The 18,273-nt window shown below is 44.6% G+C and overlaps 1 protein-coding gene across 5 annotated transcripts; it reads left to right on the top strand.

The window, feature by feature from the left end:
* Window positions 1-383: 383 nt before the first annotated feature.
* Window positions 384-12,022, top strand: LOC100012037 (anterior gradient protein 2 homolog). 5 transcript variants are annotated; one of them, XM_003342103.4, is made up of 9 exons: window positions 2,990-3,115; window positions 3,801-3,909; window positions 4,581-4,721; window positions 4,968-5,031; window positions 5,795-5,847; window positions 6,238-6,311; window positions 8,557-8,620; window positions 9,973-10,056; window positions 11,710-12,022. In XM_003342103.4, exons 1-9 carry the CDS (start codon window positions 3,047-3,049, stop codon window positions 11,757-11,759), a joined length of 708 nt encoding a protein of 235 aa, XP_003342151.3. In that variant the 5' UTR covers window positions 2,990-3,046; the 3' UTR covers window positions 11,760-12,022. The 5 variants fall into 5 exon arrangements, with proteins under 5 accessions (XP_056656544.1, XP_056656543.1, XP_003342151.3 ...); XM_056800563.1 differs by having other exon boundaries at window positions 3,007-3,102; XM_056800566.1 differs by lacking the exons at window positions 2,990-3,115; window positions 3,801-3,909 and adding an exon at window positions 384-436.
* Window positions 12,023-18,273: the final 6,251 nt, after the last annotated feature.

The raw sequence follows: 18,273 nt of genomic DNA on the forward strand, positions 1-18,273 counted from the left end.
ACACACACACACACACACACACACACACACATTCCAGCACACACAAAGCCCATCCAATCACATCAGGACAAATCAGCCTTCGGGCAAATCCACCGTCTTGATTTAAGCTTACCTGGATTTGGCCACTTGCCCATGTCCTCAAAGTCCCTGTAAAACGTCTGTCCATGCCTGGCTATTTGAAAACATGCAGGAGCCAAACAGTTGTTTTCTTCATGGGGGGCTAAAGGGGGGGCAGTGTTTGCTCAGGAAAGTTTTATCTTTGGGGCAAAAAGAAGTGGGTTTCCCGGGTTAGCAATATGTAAATACCAGGCAGGTAGGGAGGTGGGGATGGGTGTGCTCAGGTGCATAAATACGGGCTCTCAGCAGCACCCTTTCACACAGAACTTTGAAACAGGCTCCTGACTCTGCCTGCAAGTACAAGTGGGAGGGGCAGCAGGTAAGGCTCCCGCCCTTGCTTTCCCATTGCTAGAGATGTGCACCTGGCAGGAAGGGTGATTCCTTGGGGAAGCTGAGAGCACACTGAACAGGAGAGCAGACCCAGGCTGTGTGCAGGACCACTTGGGCTTGGGTAGCACTAATCGGGGCATGGCAATGAGTAGGCCCCTTCTGAGCAGGAACTTGCTGGGGAAGGCTTGGGGCTACTGGGTCCTGGTACCCAAAGGCTAACATCTTCATTTACTTCAATTGGTGGAACCCCAAACATCCGGGGTCCTCCAGGGGAATCATGGATGGCAGCTGACTTCCCTTGAGGAAGAGAACTCATTGCTCCAATTTCCTCCTCATTCATCTTTTGCTTTTTAAATTTTATGGATGTCACTTCTCAGTCGATGGTGACTTGGCTTGGCTCTGGCCATGCGAGCTTGAGGCAGTCGGTCACCCATTTCAGGGGATGGACGGGCTTCTTTCTGGTACAGTAGTGATCAAGGCTTTGTTGTTTGCTTCCTCTGCTATGATATTGCCACAAGTCATTTGTGGAGCTGCAGCACAGCTGATGTTGGAGGGGGTGGAGGGGGTGAGGGCACTGGATCGCCCCAAAGCCCCAGCACAAGGGCTTGCCAAGGATGCTTACCAAGAAAGCTAAGACAAAGGCATCTTGTTGGCTTTTAGGGAGTCTTCATCTCTATGGGAAGTATATGCATGGGTACATAGCAACAGATGAATGGGCCCTAGGCACAGGAAGAGTTTCAAAGGTGGTGACCAGTCAGAAGATTGGCTTTGCAGGAAGTTTGCCAAACATGGCTCTTCTGGACTTTGAGGGACCTTGGGCTCAGAAAGGGACTTTGGAAGAGGAAGTGTACCCAGAGAATTCAGTGAAGTCAGAGACATTCATTTGGGGGGGGGGTGTATCACTAGGTGGTAAGGAGGATCGGGATTGACCCTGGAGTCAAGAAGACTCAACGTCCAAAGTTCCAATCTAGCCTCACTAGCTGTTTGGACCTGTACAATTCCCTTAACCCTGTTTGCCTCAGTTTCCTTATCTGGAAAATGAAATGGAAAAGGAAATGACAAAACCATCCAGGTACTTTGTCAATAAAATCCCAAAATGGAAGCATGAAGAGTTGGATACGAGTGAAAAATCACTCATACCCAGCATAGGGCCTGGGACATAGAGATGCTTAAGTGCTCACCCATCACACTTCTCTGAGTGAAGCTTCCAGGAAAGGGGTAGGGAAAGGGAACAGGCATTTGTTAAGTCAGCTATGTACCAAGCCCTTTGCTAAGCCTTTTGCAAATATTATCTTATTTCATCCTTATTACTACCCTGAGAGGTCATTATTATTCTCACTTTCCAGTTGAGGGAGCTAACAGACAGAGATTGACTAACTTGTCCAAAGTCAGTCAATAAATTTCTGAGTCACATTTGAACTCGGATTTTCCTTCCAGGCCCACATTCTATTAACTTCCCCATCTAGCTACACACAGAAAGTAGAAGGGACTTCTGGTCTTGAGCAAGTCCGAGAAGAGATGGGGAAAGCCCGAAAAAGCCTTCTGAGCAGCTTCTCCTTTCTGTCAGTTCAGGAATTGGGGAATATGGCTTTACTTTTTTTTTTCTGTGTAAGTGAATAAATACATCCTAAATCTCCTGGGTTTGGAATGGAGAGCAACTGCCCAGAGAAGAAGAGAGGAGAAAGTGTAAAGCGCTCCCTTCTTTGTAAAGTTGGATACCCTGGGGGCGGGGGGGGGGAACTGCATATCCTCACCCACACAGTCAATGCCTTTCTTCTTTTTGCCTTTTGTTTCTCTCTTTTTTATTCTTTGCTCTAAGAAGTGGCCCTCTACTGAGGGGGAAGGCAGGGACAAATTTGGAAGTGAAAATGGTGTAAAAACCCATCCTCTCCACTTTCACCAAAGAAAACAAGGGTCTATTTGAGGACTGGCAGAGATTAACTGAAGTCAGAAACCAAACCCGAGAACATTCCATCAGCTGGTGCTGCTGCACCAAGCTTAGTGATCCAACTAATGATTCTCCCAAGCTCTGCCCATCTGCTACCTTTTGGCAGCACAACTAATTCTCTATGCATTTGATCAGGTTCAAAATTATATCCACCTGAAAATTACAGGCTTCATGGAGATGTACTGTTTGCTCTTCAGAGACAAGAGTGGAGAGGGCTGGACTTGGGTTTGGGGTGGGGAGGCTGAGTCTGAAGCCCATCTGCGGTTCCTATTGGCTATGTGACCTGGGCTGCTCATTTGGCCCCAAGACATCAGTTTCCTTACCTGGAAAATGTGGATAGTGATATACATAGTATCAACCTCACAGGGTTTAATACTATGAGCAAAGTAAATTTTAAGGGGTCATTGAGGTGGTACTTTGAGATCAATGCTTTATTAGACCTTGGAGGCTTCCAGAAGAGTAGGACCTATCCAGTTTGCCTTTATCCTTCCCTGACTCGCTCACCCACCTTCCCTTTCTATTCAGCCAGCTCTTTCTCAGATACTTGCTGAAGCTCTAGAATCTGGAGTTCAGCATCTTTTATGAGCTAGATTTAGAATGTTCTAGACCACAATCAAGAAAGCTAGACCAGTGCTGGTCCTGTGCAGAATAATGGACACAGAGAATTTCAGTCAGAAGACACCTTTAATTTGTAGGCTCTTCATGCGGTATAGAAACAGGGTTTGTAGTGGTCAACTCAAAAGCTACCTCCTCCAAGAAGCCCAACCTTCTCTTCCCTTCCCTTCTCTCTTCTCTTCTCTTCTCTTCTCTTCTCTTCTCTTCTCTTCTCTTCTCTTCTCTTCTCTTCTCTTCCCTTCCCTTCCCTTCCCTTCCCTTCCCTTCCCTTCCCTTCCCTTCCCTTCCCTTCCCTTCCCTTCCCTTCCCTTCCCTTCCCTTCCCTTCCCTTCCCTTCCCTTCCCTTCCCTTCCCTTCCCTTCCCTTCCCTTCCCTTCCCTTCCCTTCCCTTCCCTTCCCTTCCCTTCCCTTCCCTTCCCTTCCTTCCCTTCCCTTCTCTTCTCTTCTCTTCTCTTCTCTTCTCTTCTCTTCTCTTCTCTTCTCTTCTCTTCTCTTCTCTTCTCTTCTCTTCTCTTCTCTTCTCTTCTCTTCTCTTCTCTTCTCTTCTCTTCTCTTCTCTTCTCTTCTTCTTCTTCTCTCTCTCTCCTCCTTCTCCTCCTCCTCCCTCAACTGTCCTTGTACTATGCCAATTTGTGTTATATACATATTGTATTCTTGGGAGCATGAATGGTTTTGTTTGGGTCTCTACATCCCAAATGTTTCTCTAAAGGAAACTATCAGTTCACTTAACATTCCTAATAGTGATGGTTTTGGATGAAGCTCCTCCATTTTTCTTCATTCAAAACAATAGAGGAAGAAGATTGTGAGAATGATGCTGGTGATGACAAGGATGCTACTGGGGGGACTGGTAGAAGGACAATGTGGAGGAGAAGGCTCTGATGATGCTGGTCATGCTAATGGTGGGTGGATAGAATGAAGTCAATGATGTCAATGAGGAGGAGGAGGAAGAGAAAGAGGAGGCTTCCGGTGGAGATAGCAATGGCATCAAGATAGTGGTGATATTGATGACCATGACAATAGGAGAAATGATCTGCTGCCGATAAGAGTGGTGTGGATGGTAATGAGGAGGAGGGGGTTTCTGAGGATGCTAGGGATGAAAATCACAACAATGATTACAGGAGTGATGGTGATGATGACTCAAAATCAACGAAGTCCTTTAATGAAATGATGAGGAGCACTTTCCTCATAAAACTGGTGGCCCATGGCTAGTTTGGGGAATATTAATCCTATGTAACAGATTAAGAAACTGAGACTCAGCAAGATGAAGTCACCTGTCTATGGTCATACAGCATCAGAACAGAGAAGAGGAGAGTAAAGGTCCCAGCTGATTATTATAGAGCAGGATCTTTGGCATATTTTAAAGAGCTCATTGAAAACAAACTCTGAGTGTTCTGTCCACATATGTAAACAGAGACCATAATTCCTGATATCACTAGCTTGGTGAAACCCCATTTCCTCAGCTGAGCAGACTAACAGAGGTGGCCTCTATAACACATACATACAGCAAAGCCCAGATTCTGTAACTGCTTGGATCCTTCTCTGAGCCTTTTCCTTCTTTGCCATCTTTCAGCATTAGCCATGGAGAAGATGTCAATGTCGGTGTTCCTGCTCTTGGTAGCCATCTCTCACGCACTAGCCAAAGATATTACACCAAAACCTGGGGCAAAGAAGGAGGAAGCTCAGCCCAAATTTCCCCAGACCCTCTCTCGAGGTAGGAGCTGCTTTTTCTCACATTGCTTTCTATTGTTGTTGCTGTCCTGGTGGGCTATCATTGTGGTCTGGCCTTGCAGATGCCCTGGAGCTGGGTTTGTAATGTCAGGGTCCTCCTTGGCTTGTTTCTAAGACTGTTTTCGGTGGTCAAAGTCCTTCTTTATTTAACATGGCATGTCCAGATCTGCCTTGAAGCTCTTCAATCTGAAGTGACCATCCTGGTAACTGTCCGCTGATTTCCCTCTAGGATGGGGCGACAAACTTTTCTGGACTCAGACTTATGAAGAAGCCTTATACAAGGCAAAGACCAGGTAAACTGCTGCCCCCTTTTAAGAAGCCTCTTCTGAGTGAAAGACAAAACCCCAACAGTCCCTGCCGTCAAAAAGCTCACATTCTGCGGAGGGGAAAAATACCTTCAAAGATAAGGAAATACAAAGTATAGCCAATGTTGATACAAAGTATACACAAAGTCAATACAAAGTGATTTCTGGAAAGAGAGATGGCCAGTAATGGGAGAATCAGTAACAGCCTATTGGAGGAGGCCATATCTGAGCTGATCTTTAGAGGTTCCAGGGCAGGGAAGGGAAGGGAGAGGGCATTCCAGAGAGGCTGTGCAAGGCGGGAAGTGGATTATCATGTGTGGAAGGACCAGCAAGGACAGCCAATTTGGCTGCCTCAACCCAAGGCTGCGATGGTCCTTTTTTTCTTGAAAAAGGTCTCACTAGCACCATCTAGTGTCATTTCATCTCTACATGAAACTCTCCATTTAGGAAAGGTATTTAAATTAGAAATGCATCTGTATCACATGAATAGTAACTAACTCTGTCTCTCCCCATTTCTTCTTATCTCTCTCCCTCCTTGTCTTGCTAATCCTCTCCCTTCTCTAACTACAAATCTCTGTCTCTCTCTGTCTCGTCTGTTGCCCTTCCTCTACCTCCCCCTTCTATCTCCTCCTCTCTCTCCCCTTTTCTCCATCTTTTTGTCTACTTTGTTTCTCTTCTTCTCTCCTTTCCTCTTTTCCTCTCTCTCTCCCTCCTCCTTCCCTCTCTCCCTCTCTCTCCTTCTCTCTCCTAGCAACAAGCCCTTGATGATTATTCACCACTTGGAAGAGTGCCCACACAGTCAAGGTACAGCCAGCAGAAGGGGGGGAAACACCATTGTTGTAAAATAATTATAAGTGACTTCAAAGCTTCCTTCCATGTGTTTCTGGAAACCTCTGGAATAGGAGCCACACCAACTGTAGTCTGTGGTACAGAATTGCTTTAGATATAAAATTGTGGAAAAAGCTGAGTGGTCAGCTTAACACAAAGCAGGGAACCATAACTCCCACAATGATGAATGAAGAGGTTCATTTGGCCTGACTGTAGGACCACCTCAAAAACCCAACCAGAAAATTAGGAAGAGTTCTTATGATTTCCTTTGGTCATTGTTACTCACAAACACACGCTTTGTTGGGGCTGGGGGTGGAGCCATCATCTCTGGTGCTGCAGGCTTAAAAATCTGTCCTTTTATTGCAGCTTTGAAGAAAGTGTTTGCAGAAAATAATGAAATCCAGAAGCTGGCAGACAAATTTGTTCTTCTCAATCTAATTGTAAGTTAAACGTCCTTGATTTTGTTTTTGATGGTCATTAAGAGCTTTCATTTGTCCAGTTTTTCCAGTCCATCCTTGATTTCACAAAATGACTTGTGGGCACATCAAATGGGCTGATAGAAAGATGACTCTATGTTTTCATTTGAAAGGTTTATTATTTACATTTGTACATATTGATGTTTCTTGTTAAAATCCAACTTAACCACTGTCTTGTGCTAAATATCCCTCTGGTCACTTTTTGAACAATTTTGACCTTTTGCCAACTGTTTCCCAGGGATCAAAGGATTGAATTTACAATCCTGAGTATCCATGAACTTCCAAAGGTTTTGATGCATCCATGCCACTTTTGGCATGAGCCCCACAAGAAAAATGGAGATCGATGGAGATAGATCGATCAGGCAACTGAGGCAGCCAATTGAGAGGATTTCCTCTACTGATCCTCCAATTTGAGAAAGTGTCATCCAGAAACTAGCACACACTCCACACATACTGGCAGGGTGTTCCACCTGGTTCAAATTAAAGTGAACATTTTGTGATTAAAAATTCACAAACCTAAATGAAGAAGAAATATAAATAATGAAACTTCTGAGTGATCATTTTTGTACAGTTGTAGTATTTAGACATCTGAAGTTATTTAAACATAAAAGGGCTCTAAAACTTTCAGGGCAGCCTGGGTGTATAGAATATTGATGTGCTTATATGTGTGCATATTTACATATATGTGTATATACACATATAATGTGAACACGTGTCCTCAGTCAAATGGAAAGTGCTTTCGATGACACCACCTGTCCTATCAAGTAGCAATTTGCTCTTGGTTCAGACTGTAGTATATATAAACTCTCTATGTATATACATAATCACATGCACACACAAATACACAATCTTTAATCCAGTTGCTTGATTTAGTAACTCTTAGTAGGTTATCACAAAACCAGCCACCCGTGTCAAGCATTTTATTATTGCCACATCATGGAAGGAACAAAAGGAAATCACTTCCTAGTGAATGGGAACTCCCTAGCCCAGAACAGCCCTGCCCTCCTGTCCCCTGCTGAGCAATGGCCTTTCACTGTTGACTCCTTTCTACTGTCCTTCAAAGGAACTTGTATCCCAAGATCTGAGATCTTCTCTCCACATCTCCCCTGAAATACTTTTTGCCATGAGTCTGTTTGAGGCACTTGCTCTGGGCACAAGACTATTCCTCATCTGACGCAATTCCTAGTACCTTCACTATCTGTTACCTTTCCCAGATACATTCTATTTTAGATGTCATTGAAAAATAAAGTGTTTTATTCACTAAAGCCATAAAATTTCTAATGTGACTTCAAGGGAGGGAGGGAGAAAGAGAGAAAGAGAGAAAGAGAGAAAGAAAGAAAGAAAGAAAGAAAGAAAGAAAGAAAGAAAGAAAGAAAGAAAGAAAGAAAGAAAGAAAGAAAGAAAGAAAGAAAGAAAGAAAGAAAGAAAGAAAGAAAGAAAGAAAGAAAGAAAGGAAGGAAGGAAGGAAGGAAGGAAGGAAGGAAGGAAGGAAGGAAGGAAGGAAGGAAGGAAGGAAGAAAGAAAGGAAGAAAGAGGGAAGGAGGGAAGGAAGGAACTGAGGATCACAAATCTAAAACTAGAAGGTTCCAGACCTTAGAGGTCATCCAGTCCAATTCTCTATCATTTTAGAGAGAAGAGAACTGAGGCCAAATAAGATAAAATACCTTTCCCAAACTCCCACAGGTAGGATTTCCTCTCTCTCTTTTATTGAACATTGGCTTGCACACGATGGCCCATTATATGTACCCGGGTTTATTTAAAACTAACACACATGCTCTAGTCTTTTTCTCCATCTTGGCCATGAATGTGCATCTCTTCTCTCTAGAGCAGTGGTTCTCCACCTTTCTAATGCCGCGACGCCGCAATACAGTTCCTCATGTTGCGGTGACCCCAAACCAAAAACTTATTTTGGTGGCTACTTCAAAACTGTAATTTTGCTACAGTTATGATTTGGAATGTAAATACCTGATGTGCATTATGTATTCTCATTGCTACAAATTGAGAGGTCGAGAACCGCTGTTCTAGATAGACTGCAAACTGCCAGTGGTCATAGAGTGGCATTTCACCCCTTATTTTCTATAAAGGACTATCACCTGTGGTTTATTATTCTCTACATAAAAGGCACCTGATGATGTATGAGACTGATTATTGGCTGGGGGAGGGGGAGAGTGCCCCAGAACATTGATCATTCGTTCTGTTTAAATCACAGTATGAAACCACCGACAAGCATCTCTCCCCCGATGGCCAGTATGTCCCTCGAATCATGTTTGTGGGTAAGTCCGGGGCCCTGTCTTCACAGTTCTAGGGTTGGCATCCCTGCTGGAATATTCAGTCCCGGAATAAGCACAACAAAGATGGTGGGTCATGGCATGGCTAAGGAAAAGGAGGACACGAGCCTTCCTAATTCTTCCTCACTGCCTTATTCTCACTAACACAAATGAGCCTGGAAGTTGAAGTGCCCAAACTCCCATCCACCATCATATCCACATGTTGGGGGTGATGGAGAAGAACTTCTTGCTCAGCTACAGTTTGGCCAAGCTGCCCTGGGAAGCTCACCTACCTCTGCCTAGGAGGGTGACCAGACTGGCTTGGGCAGGTTTGGGCTCATGTCATAGGATGATCCATTGGAGGAGCTGATGGGGCAGCCTAGAGAGAAAAGATTCACTTGTTCTCTGTAAAGCCAAAGACATGGCAGGAGTTGTGGTTTTTCAAATGTATTTATTATTATATAGTACATCAAATATGATATACATAATATCATTATTGAAATATAATTTTAATTACATTAAAATTCCCAGGTATCCCCATTCCTCCTCCTCCCCCTTAGAAAAAGCTCCAGCTGACAAAAAGATATCCGTACCATAAAACTATGCCTCGTTTGCTCTATTTTTCAGTTCTTTCTCAGAGGTGGGCATACACAAGCTATTCTTCAGAGGCAGATTTAGGCTGCTTTCCAGGCAAAACTTTCTATCAATGTAACCTGTCCCCAAAGCAGGATGGGCCGCCTTGCGAGGCAGTGGCTACTCACCCCCTCCCTCTCCCCATTCCCACCTCCACCCAAGTTTTCAAGCACCCAGCAGCTGTGTGGCTCAGTAGATACAGGGTAGGAGAGCCAAATTTAAAATCTGTTTTGGCTGGTTACTAGCTATGAGACCTGGGCAAGTCCCTCAACCTCCATCTGCTTTAGCCTCTACATCGGTGACAGGTCCACTTGCTGAGTGGTTGGAAAGCAGATTCTTGATCAGGTATAAGTTAAACAAGGAGGTGTCTGGGGTTTCTTCCAGTTCTATCTGCCCAGGATTCTGACCCAAAAGAGTTCTCTCCCCCTTCCTCTGCCTTTCCACCTGAATAAAGAGCAGCTGGGCTTTGGGGAGGGCTGGAGACCCACTAATCCACCAGGGCTGGGCCACTTGCCTTTGTAACATCATGCACTGACCAGTGAACACTTCCGAGCTCGTCTTGGTTCCTGCCTTCCAGAGGAACAGTGCAAGACTGGATGAAAGCACTGTTGCATTCAGGATGACCCACCCAGTCATGTTCCTTTTCACAGGAAATGGCTGTTTAGGCTCCCTCCCCCAATAAGGTCTACTTGGAAACTAAAAAGAGCTTTCGTTCTCCTCTGCAGATCCATCCTTGACAGTGAGAGCAGATATTACAGGCAGATACTCCAACCGGCTCTATGCTTATGAACCTACTGATGCTCCATTGTGTATGTATGGAGGGGAGAAATGGGGTGGTATTGCCAGCATGGGGAGGGCAGGAGAAACTAGAAAGCATCATTGGGTGATAGAAAGGAGCCTTCAAGGAGCTAGAGGATCCAAAATATTCTCTCAGCTCTCTTACATTCTGGCAGTCTTCATTCTGATGTTTCCAAAATACTCTCAAGGATAAGCAGAGACTGTTCTTTTAATGTTAAGGCAATGAGTCACGAGGGGCAGCTAGGTAGTGCAGTGGAAAGAGGGCTGGACCTGGAAGAGAAAGTCTGAGTTCAACTCCAGCCTCAAATACCTACTAGGTGTATGACCCTGCTCAAGCCACTTAACCCTGTTTGCATCAGTTTCCTCATCTGTAAGATGAGCTGGAGAAGCAAATGGAAAACTCCTGCAGTGTCTTTTTCAAGGAAGCTCCAAATGAGGTCACAAAACATTAAATATGACTGGAAAATGACTCAACAACAAAAATGAGGCACTAAGCAGACCAGAAGTCAACTAAAGGCAGCCAGGGTGTCTGAAAGCTTTTTATTGGACCTACTTGTATCTGGTGCTAATTTGAAGGCCATGGCTCCAGAGGCCTCTCTGACTTAGAGTTAGAAAATTCATCATGCCTATTTAACTTTGGATAAGTAACTTATGTCTTCTCAAAGATATTTTGGGGTCTCTACCTTAAATTTTTTAATTAAAATTTAAAAAATGGAAGCTGTGTGGAAGTGGGGGCTAAGAAGTCCTACTTGCTCACTAGATCCTCCCCCACTTCCCCTGTCTGACATATAAATGGCTTCAAGAAGAGCAAAAGATAGTGCCCTTCCCCAGCCTTCTTGCCTCTATTCCTGCTCTTAGAGCATTTATCTTCCAACACCTATTATTCTGGCTTTTCTGCTATATCCCACTCAGTGCAAAACCTTTTCTGTCTCTTTACATTTATATATAAGCAAGCATTATGCTATCATGTGACTTTTGGGAGACCCCTCCCCCCAGTGCCAATGTAATTCCTCATACTTAGAAACTGAGGGGAACCATTGTCTGACCATATTTTATAAGTTTTTATATGAACTGACACAAAGCTGAATACTCCATTGAGAAAAATCTCAATATCCAAGCACACAGATTCAGAGCAATGAGTCTGATTTGTTCCAAATGAAATACAGGCTCATTCCCCACCCCATGGGAAAGGTTACCTCAATGAGCACTTGTGGGGCCCCAAGCCCGTCTATTAGGGTGTCTTCTGAAATGGCTACAGAATGATAACAGGGACTGTCCTCCGGTGAATGAATCAGGGAATACTCTCTAAAGGCACATGAACAAGTCCTATTCTTTCCATCATGCCCATTCCCCATCTTGATATGTCTCATTTTGGTCCTTTTGGCAACATCGGAAAGATGGGGTTGAAAGATAAATTCTAGATGGGCATTTTCTGCTAAGGAAGGAAGTTTTGTTATTTGAGAGCCTGAGAAACAATGACCGACTCCCACTGATGTTTGGTGACCCAAACCTCCTCTGATTTGGCTCAGTATTTCCCCCACGAGTCCAGTATGGGACACAGGAGTCAACAGCGTTTCCTTATTTTCCTGATCACATCTGCATCATCTTATTGACTCTACTACCACGGCCCTCCTGCTTCATCCGTGTGCTTCTTTTTCTCTTAGTGCTTGACAACATGAAGAAAGCCCTGAAGTTACTAAAGACCGAATTGTAAAGAAAAGAAAAGACCTGCACTTCTGTTCTCTCTCTGGTCAGCCTCAAATTGTGGAGTATTGAAGAGATCAGGCAGATTCCTGGTGAGAAACACAGAAACACTGATCTATGTACAGAATTCAGATTATGGCTTAATGTTGCTCCAGCAGTTTTGTACTTGGTGTTAAATGCATTCGTTTAAAAAAAAAGATAGAAAGAAAGAGTATTCGACAGCAGGAAGCCATGATTATTTTTTTTTAATAAATCTTTTTTTTGAGTGTTCAAGGTGCCATTTTTGAAAGGCTGATTTCTCACTTCAAATGTGTAGAGGGTTACTCCCATCATCAGATCCCATTTAATGTACACCTGAGGGTGAGAAGACCTGCTTCAGAATCAAAAGCATCCCAGGCTCAGAGGTGCTCAAGCCTTGTTTAACTCCCGCACTGGATGGTCCTGGGAAATTCTGGACACTTCCAAGTCCTATTCTAGTTGTCATTGGCAGAGTGAGAGTCCCCACACTGATGAAATTACATATAGAGGTATTTTGAGAAAGAGAAAAGTTTGTGTGTGTGTGTGTGTGTGTGTGTGTGTGTGTGTGTGTGTGCATGCACACATTGACAGTGGCATATGGGGCACATGGTACTCTACTGCCAGATTAGACATGGATTATGACAAGAATACAACATAACCAACTGAAGCAATATGACAAAATGATCACCTTGGACCAAATATAAGCCAGACTAGGTGAGCTTGACTATATAGACAGGACCTCCACTCCCATCAGTCCCCAGGGTTATACCTCTGAATATGGAGGAACTGGACAAATGGTACTGTTGAGTCAAAAGGATGATGGAGTGTCCAGAAAGGATGCATGAGGAATAGCTGGAATTCCTATAACTCTAAGGTTGCCAAGGTGCTTTAACTACATCAACTCATTTGATCCTCACTCCAACCCTGGGAGGTATATGTTTCTGATATCTCCATTTAACAGGTGAGGAAACTGAGGTTTCTAGAAGCCAAGTTACTTGCCCAGATCCCACAGCTGCTTTCAACAGGATTTCAACTCCAGTTTTCCTTGAGCTATTTATTGTACCTCCTTGCTGCAAATGAACCCATTAAGGCATTTTGCCTAGGAATAAGGAGGTGGTGGTCCCTCTGCCCTATGTCCTAGTTAGACTAGAGCAGAGATATAGGTAGGTGTCCCTTCCACATCATGACTGTCCCTATTGTGATTACAATAGATTGTGGGATGGCATAAGAAATTCAATGGGAATTTGGGGGGAGTTTAGTGGAATGTGAAAGTCTGTAGTCAACACTGAAAAAGTTTAGGAACTCAGAAATGCCCCAAATATATTTCCTCTCTTAATAACATATACGCAATTTCTTTTTTAAAGTGAAAAATAAGTGAAAAATTTTTGTTTGCCAAAAGAAAACTAAAGTCAAACACTTTTATGTAGCTTTTCCAAATTGCCCCTAACCCTGTGATGGGTTCCCATCTGGGGGGGGTCACATTTTAGGAAAGACGTTGAGAAGCCAGAGAGTGTCCAGGGGGGATAACCAAAATGTGGAGAGAAGTGAAATACATGGCTTATGAAAGTTGGTCAAAGAGATTAGGGGTGTTTAGCCTAGAGAAGAGAAGGCTGGAGAGCTCATCAGAGCTGTCTTCAAGTATTTGAATGGATCTCTTGTGGATGAGGGATTAGACTTGTTCTGTTTGGCCCCAAAGGAGAACGAGGAGAACAGGTAGAAGTTTCAGAGAAGTGTATCTAGACTTAATGTCAGAAAAATCAAAATCAAATATATCTTTTTAATCTTTCTAACGATTAGGGCTGTCCCAAAATGGAATGGGTTGCCTTGGGATGCATGAGTTCCTAATCATCAGAGACCTTCAAGCCAAGTTTGGATAGCCACTTACTGAGTACTTTACAGAGGGAATTTGTGGTTGGGTCTCAGATGGACTGGCTGGTCCCATCCTCTTGGCTCTGCATTCGTTTTCGATATTCACTGGGAATAGGATTATCTTCCAAGTGCTTGGGTGTTTGAACACAGATAGTTTGGCTTGGCTGGTTGCCAAGGTGCCATCTTGGTTTTTCCTTTATTTTTAACTCTCTTTTGGAATAATCATATCAATAATGAGATTAGGGGGTAACTGACTGTCCTTAATGCCTCTATGAAATACGAGGAAGGACTCACAAGAAAACAAGGTGTTCGTGACATGGCTTAAGCTTACAAAATCTAGGCTAACTTGGAGCAACCACCTCTTCCCCTCTACACACTCTCAAATTATCCCTGTATTGTTCCAGTCCATGGTCTGCAGTATCAATATTCCCCTTTTTGAACATTGAAACATTGGGGGTCCATCTCCTATTCTACGGTATTTATCCCATGCTCCTGGCACAGAGTCCTGGATTCAAAGCCTGCCTATGTGGCCTTAGGTCACATTCATCCCCATGGGCCTCAGTTTCTTCATCTGGAATTGCATGATCTGGATTGCATGGTTTCTGCTGTCCCCATGCTAAACAGATGATCGATGATGGAAGTTTTGGATTCATGCCATATTGTTAACATTGTTGTGTTTTCATTGAATGTTCATTTTGGTTGATCTCTATCAAGTTTATAATAAAGAGAGAAAGAATATAGACAAGAGGATAGGATAATGGATTGATATTTGGAACTTACATTTGGGTTACCTATTATAGTTCTGTTCTACAGATGAAGAAACTGAGGCACAGAGAGGATGAGTTACTCAAGGTTGCACAGGTTCAGTGCAGGCGAGAGGATCTGAACACATGTCCTCTGACTCCAAACGCAGTGGTTTTTCCAGCCACCATGAAACGAGCTGGATGACCCTTAAGCACACGGCTTAGCTATTAAGACAAAGCCTAGCTATTCAACCATGATCATGACTTTTCTCCTTGAAATGCTTGTTGACTGCTTGAACTTGAGCAAACCTCAGACAAAATGCTCTCTTTTGTACCCAATAAAAAACCCACCCCTATATAGAGGGAACCAAAGAAGGTGGAACTCAGTGGAGGGCAGGCATCCATTCTTCACACAACACAGCAGTGCTGGCTTGGGGTGAGTGGACACTGAGGGAGAAGAAAGGAGCAGAGAGCCATATCAGGAACAGATGCAAAGGAACATGTCATCCCATTTAGAGACATCACATCGAGTGTTAATACTTGAGGGGCAGCTAGGTGGCTAATGGGTTAGAGTGCTAGGCCTATGGGATGGGAGGTCCTGGGTTCAAATCTAACCTCAGAAACTTCCTAGCTTTGTGACCCTGAGCAAGTCATTTATCCCCCATTGCTCAGAAGAGTCATAGCCACTTTCTTGCTTTGGAACTGATACACAGTATTCATACTAAGATAGAAGGTAAGGGTTCTAAAAAAAAAGTTTTGATACTTGAACTCACCTCCTCTCTGCTCTATACAAAGGGTTCCAAACCTTTTCATGAATGGTCACTTTACCCAATGGGTCTGGGTCAGCCCTTAGTATTGTCAGGAATCCCTGGTGGTTAACCCAAGGGAACTCAGCATCCCTCAGAACATCCAAAGAATTATAGGGCAACTCCAAAGAAAAAGGGGGTCAATAGAGAGATGAGCTCCACTCCCCACCCCACCCCAGGCAGGGGCCATCCAACCAGGATGGAAGGTTCCCTGCCCAGAATTCAGGGAAGGGCACTGAGATCATAAAGCCAGCACCTCTTCCTCTGTCTGGACTTCTGCTTTTGACCAAATGGACTTCCTGGCCACCTCTGATGCAGCCAGGAGGCAGCAAACAAATCAACAGAATTTTAGGAGAGGGAACCGAGGCCAAGGCTCTTTATATATAAAGATGAATACTCCAGGGCTCAGAGAGCTCAGATCACTTGTCCAAGAGCATACAGATTGTTGGTGCCGGAGGTTGAATTTCAGTCTGGTTTGCTAACTCCTGATCCAGGAGCCATGGCTCTAGAACATTCTGGCAAAAAGTCTGGCATCCCATCCTGACCTCAGGCAAACACCTGTCCTCTCTGGGCCTCAGGACTCAGACTCGATGGGCCTCCAAGGTCTCTGCCAGCTCAGGTCCTGGGTTCCTATGAGGTGATCGGTGATAGGGTGTAGGCAAGGGGCCAGCTTGGGCCAGGACTCCAGTGGCCAAGACCCCAACATCTCCCTTACCTCCGAGTTACTGTTTTTCAGACACTAAAGCTCAAGCAGTGTAGACAAAAGAGCAGCCCCTCCAGCCTAATTACTTTTTCTGTACACAATCGAACAAACCTGAATTTCCAGTTTCCCCAACCATAGGAGATGAGAAACAGCAAAGTGGAGGTCCAGAGTGTGCAGCCAGCAGCCAGGGACAGCCAAAAGGGGAGGGAGGAACCAAACCGTTTCTAAAAATGGTCCGGAGCCCTTTGGTACAGGAGCAACTAGCCCCCCACTCCTTAGGACTCTGCCCGCACCTTATTACTGCTGCTAAGAAGTCCCATTCCTAACTCTGCTGGGAACCTGGAACCCATCGATAGAATCTTGCCATCCTGAATCATTTCGATATTTGATTTCCAGTCATATGCCTAAAGGGAGGGCTGTGTGGGAAACGGCTAGAGGGCTGGACTGGGAATCACGATCAACCCAAGCTCAGAGCCTTCCTCCTTGGGGAGCCTCAGTTTCCACCTCTGTAAAATGAGGATGGCATGGCATTCCATTCACAGGCTTGTGAGAATAAAACAAGTTAACATACATAAACTATTTTGCAAATCTTAAAGTATTCTAGAGATGTTGGCTATTATTCTAGGTTTTGGTGTTATTGTTGGTGATGGTTATTCAAAACTCTAGGAATAAGAGAGGGAAGATTGCAGATGAAGAGAGGCCATTATTAGCATTCACTGCTCTCTGATCAATGGGCTTGAAGTATTATTTTAGGGGCTTCAGGGACTCACTGAGGCAAGAGAGGGGAGCAGATTAGCCTGGCCCCTTCCCACCCATTCCAAGTAGGTTTTCTCTTTGGTTGGGGGTGGGGGCAGTACAATTTCCCCCAAGAAGCCTCTGGGAAGCAGTTCCTGACAAACACATCCAGTTAACATGTCATATGGGGGACCAGAGATCAGAGCTGGCCATGTGTAATGGGAGCCGTTCTGGGACCATTCTAGGAGGGGAGGGACAAAGGCCTTTCAGAGTTTCTTTGCATGACATAAGGATGCCCAAAGTGCCTCATTGCCCTGGCTCTAGAGCAGCAGCCCTCTTCATGTTCCATGCCCCTTCCAGCCCTGAACTCGCATGTTTCTGCAAGCCTGAAGAGAGCAAGCCGCCCCTTCTGCACAGTTGGGAGAAAGAAAGCATGAGACAATGCTCTGTGATGAAGGAAAAGAATTGGGGAAAATACCAGATCTGAGCTTCTGCATGTAACAGTTATTCCTGTCCAGAGAACTAGCCAGTCTCTGTTGAGCGGTCCTGGAGAATGACCATGGAGGAGGTCCCATGTGCGCTGGAGCTTAGGTCATCTAGAGAGCCTCAATCATCTATAAAGAATCTCTCTTTTCTTGGGCATTTGCCCAGGACATCCTGTGACCCATAGCTTTGGAGACAGTCTGGTGCATTCCTTGGATGTGCCATGAGGACTTTTGTGGAGGGGAGTCGTTGTACTCCTTTCCAAGCCACCATCTTCACTCTATCTCTCCATGACCCATTCTCATAAGGACTTGATGGAGAAGAGAAAGTAGACATGGGTCTCCCAGAATCTCAGAATTTGAGATGTGGAAGGAACCTCAGCAGCCAACGTGTGCCCAAGCTCTACCCCAAAGGAATCTCCACTATGGCACCCTGGCACATGGTCAGTCAAACTCCCCAAGGTGGGTGAGCCCATCACTTCTTGAGGCAGACCACTGCACCTTTGGACGACTCTCATCGTTAGAAAGGTTTCTTGCCATCACACCTCAGTTTGCCTCTGTGCCCTCGGGAATCAGGCGGAAGTCAGCCAGTCATCTCTGCTCCACACAACCTTTCCTACAGAGGACTTGAAGTCGATTATCACATCCCTCCTGAGTCCCCAAGGCTAATCATGCCCAATTCTTTTAACTAATCAGTGTATGTCATGGACTTCACCATGCTGGCTGCTCTCTGGTCACTCTTCGGCTTATCAGCCTATTCGTAAACAGTGATACCCAGACCACAGGACAACCCTCTGGATGAAGTCCAATGACTTGCCCCTCTTATTGCAGCCCAGGAACGTACCAACTTTTTAGGCCAAACCCACTGAATTCTCTAGATTTTTTCCAGAACTGCCACCTACCAATACTTTCCCTCTTTATACTTGTTTTGGGTGGGGCAAGGAATCCAGAGATAAAACTTCACATTTACTCAATTTAATTTCATCTTCTTAGATCCAGTTCCGTGTTGTACCCTGCCATGATTCTTTTGGACCCTAACTCTGGCATCTATTAACCATTCCTGCCAGCTTTGTGCCAACTTCAAAATCAATTATCTAAGATTCTTTGTGAGTCAATGATAAAAGTGCTAAATGGTTTTAAAAAAGTTTTCTTCTTACCTTTTCTTTTT

This window comes from Monodelphis domestica, chromosome 5, assembly GCF_027887165.1.
Source record: "Monodelphis domestica isolate mMonDom1 chromosome 5, mMonDom1.pri, whole genome shotgun sequence".
NCBI lineage: Eukaryota > Metazoa > Chordata > Mammalia > Didelphimorphia > Didelphidae > Monodelphis > Monodelphis domestica.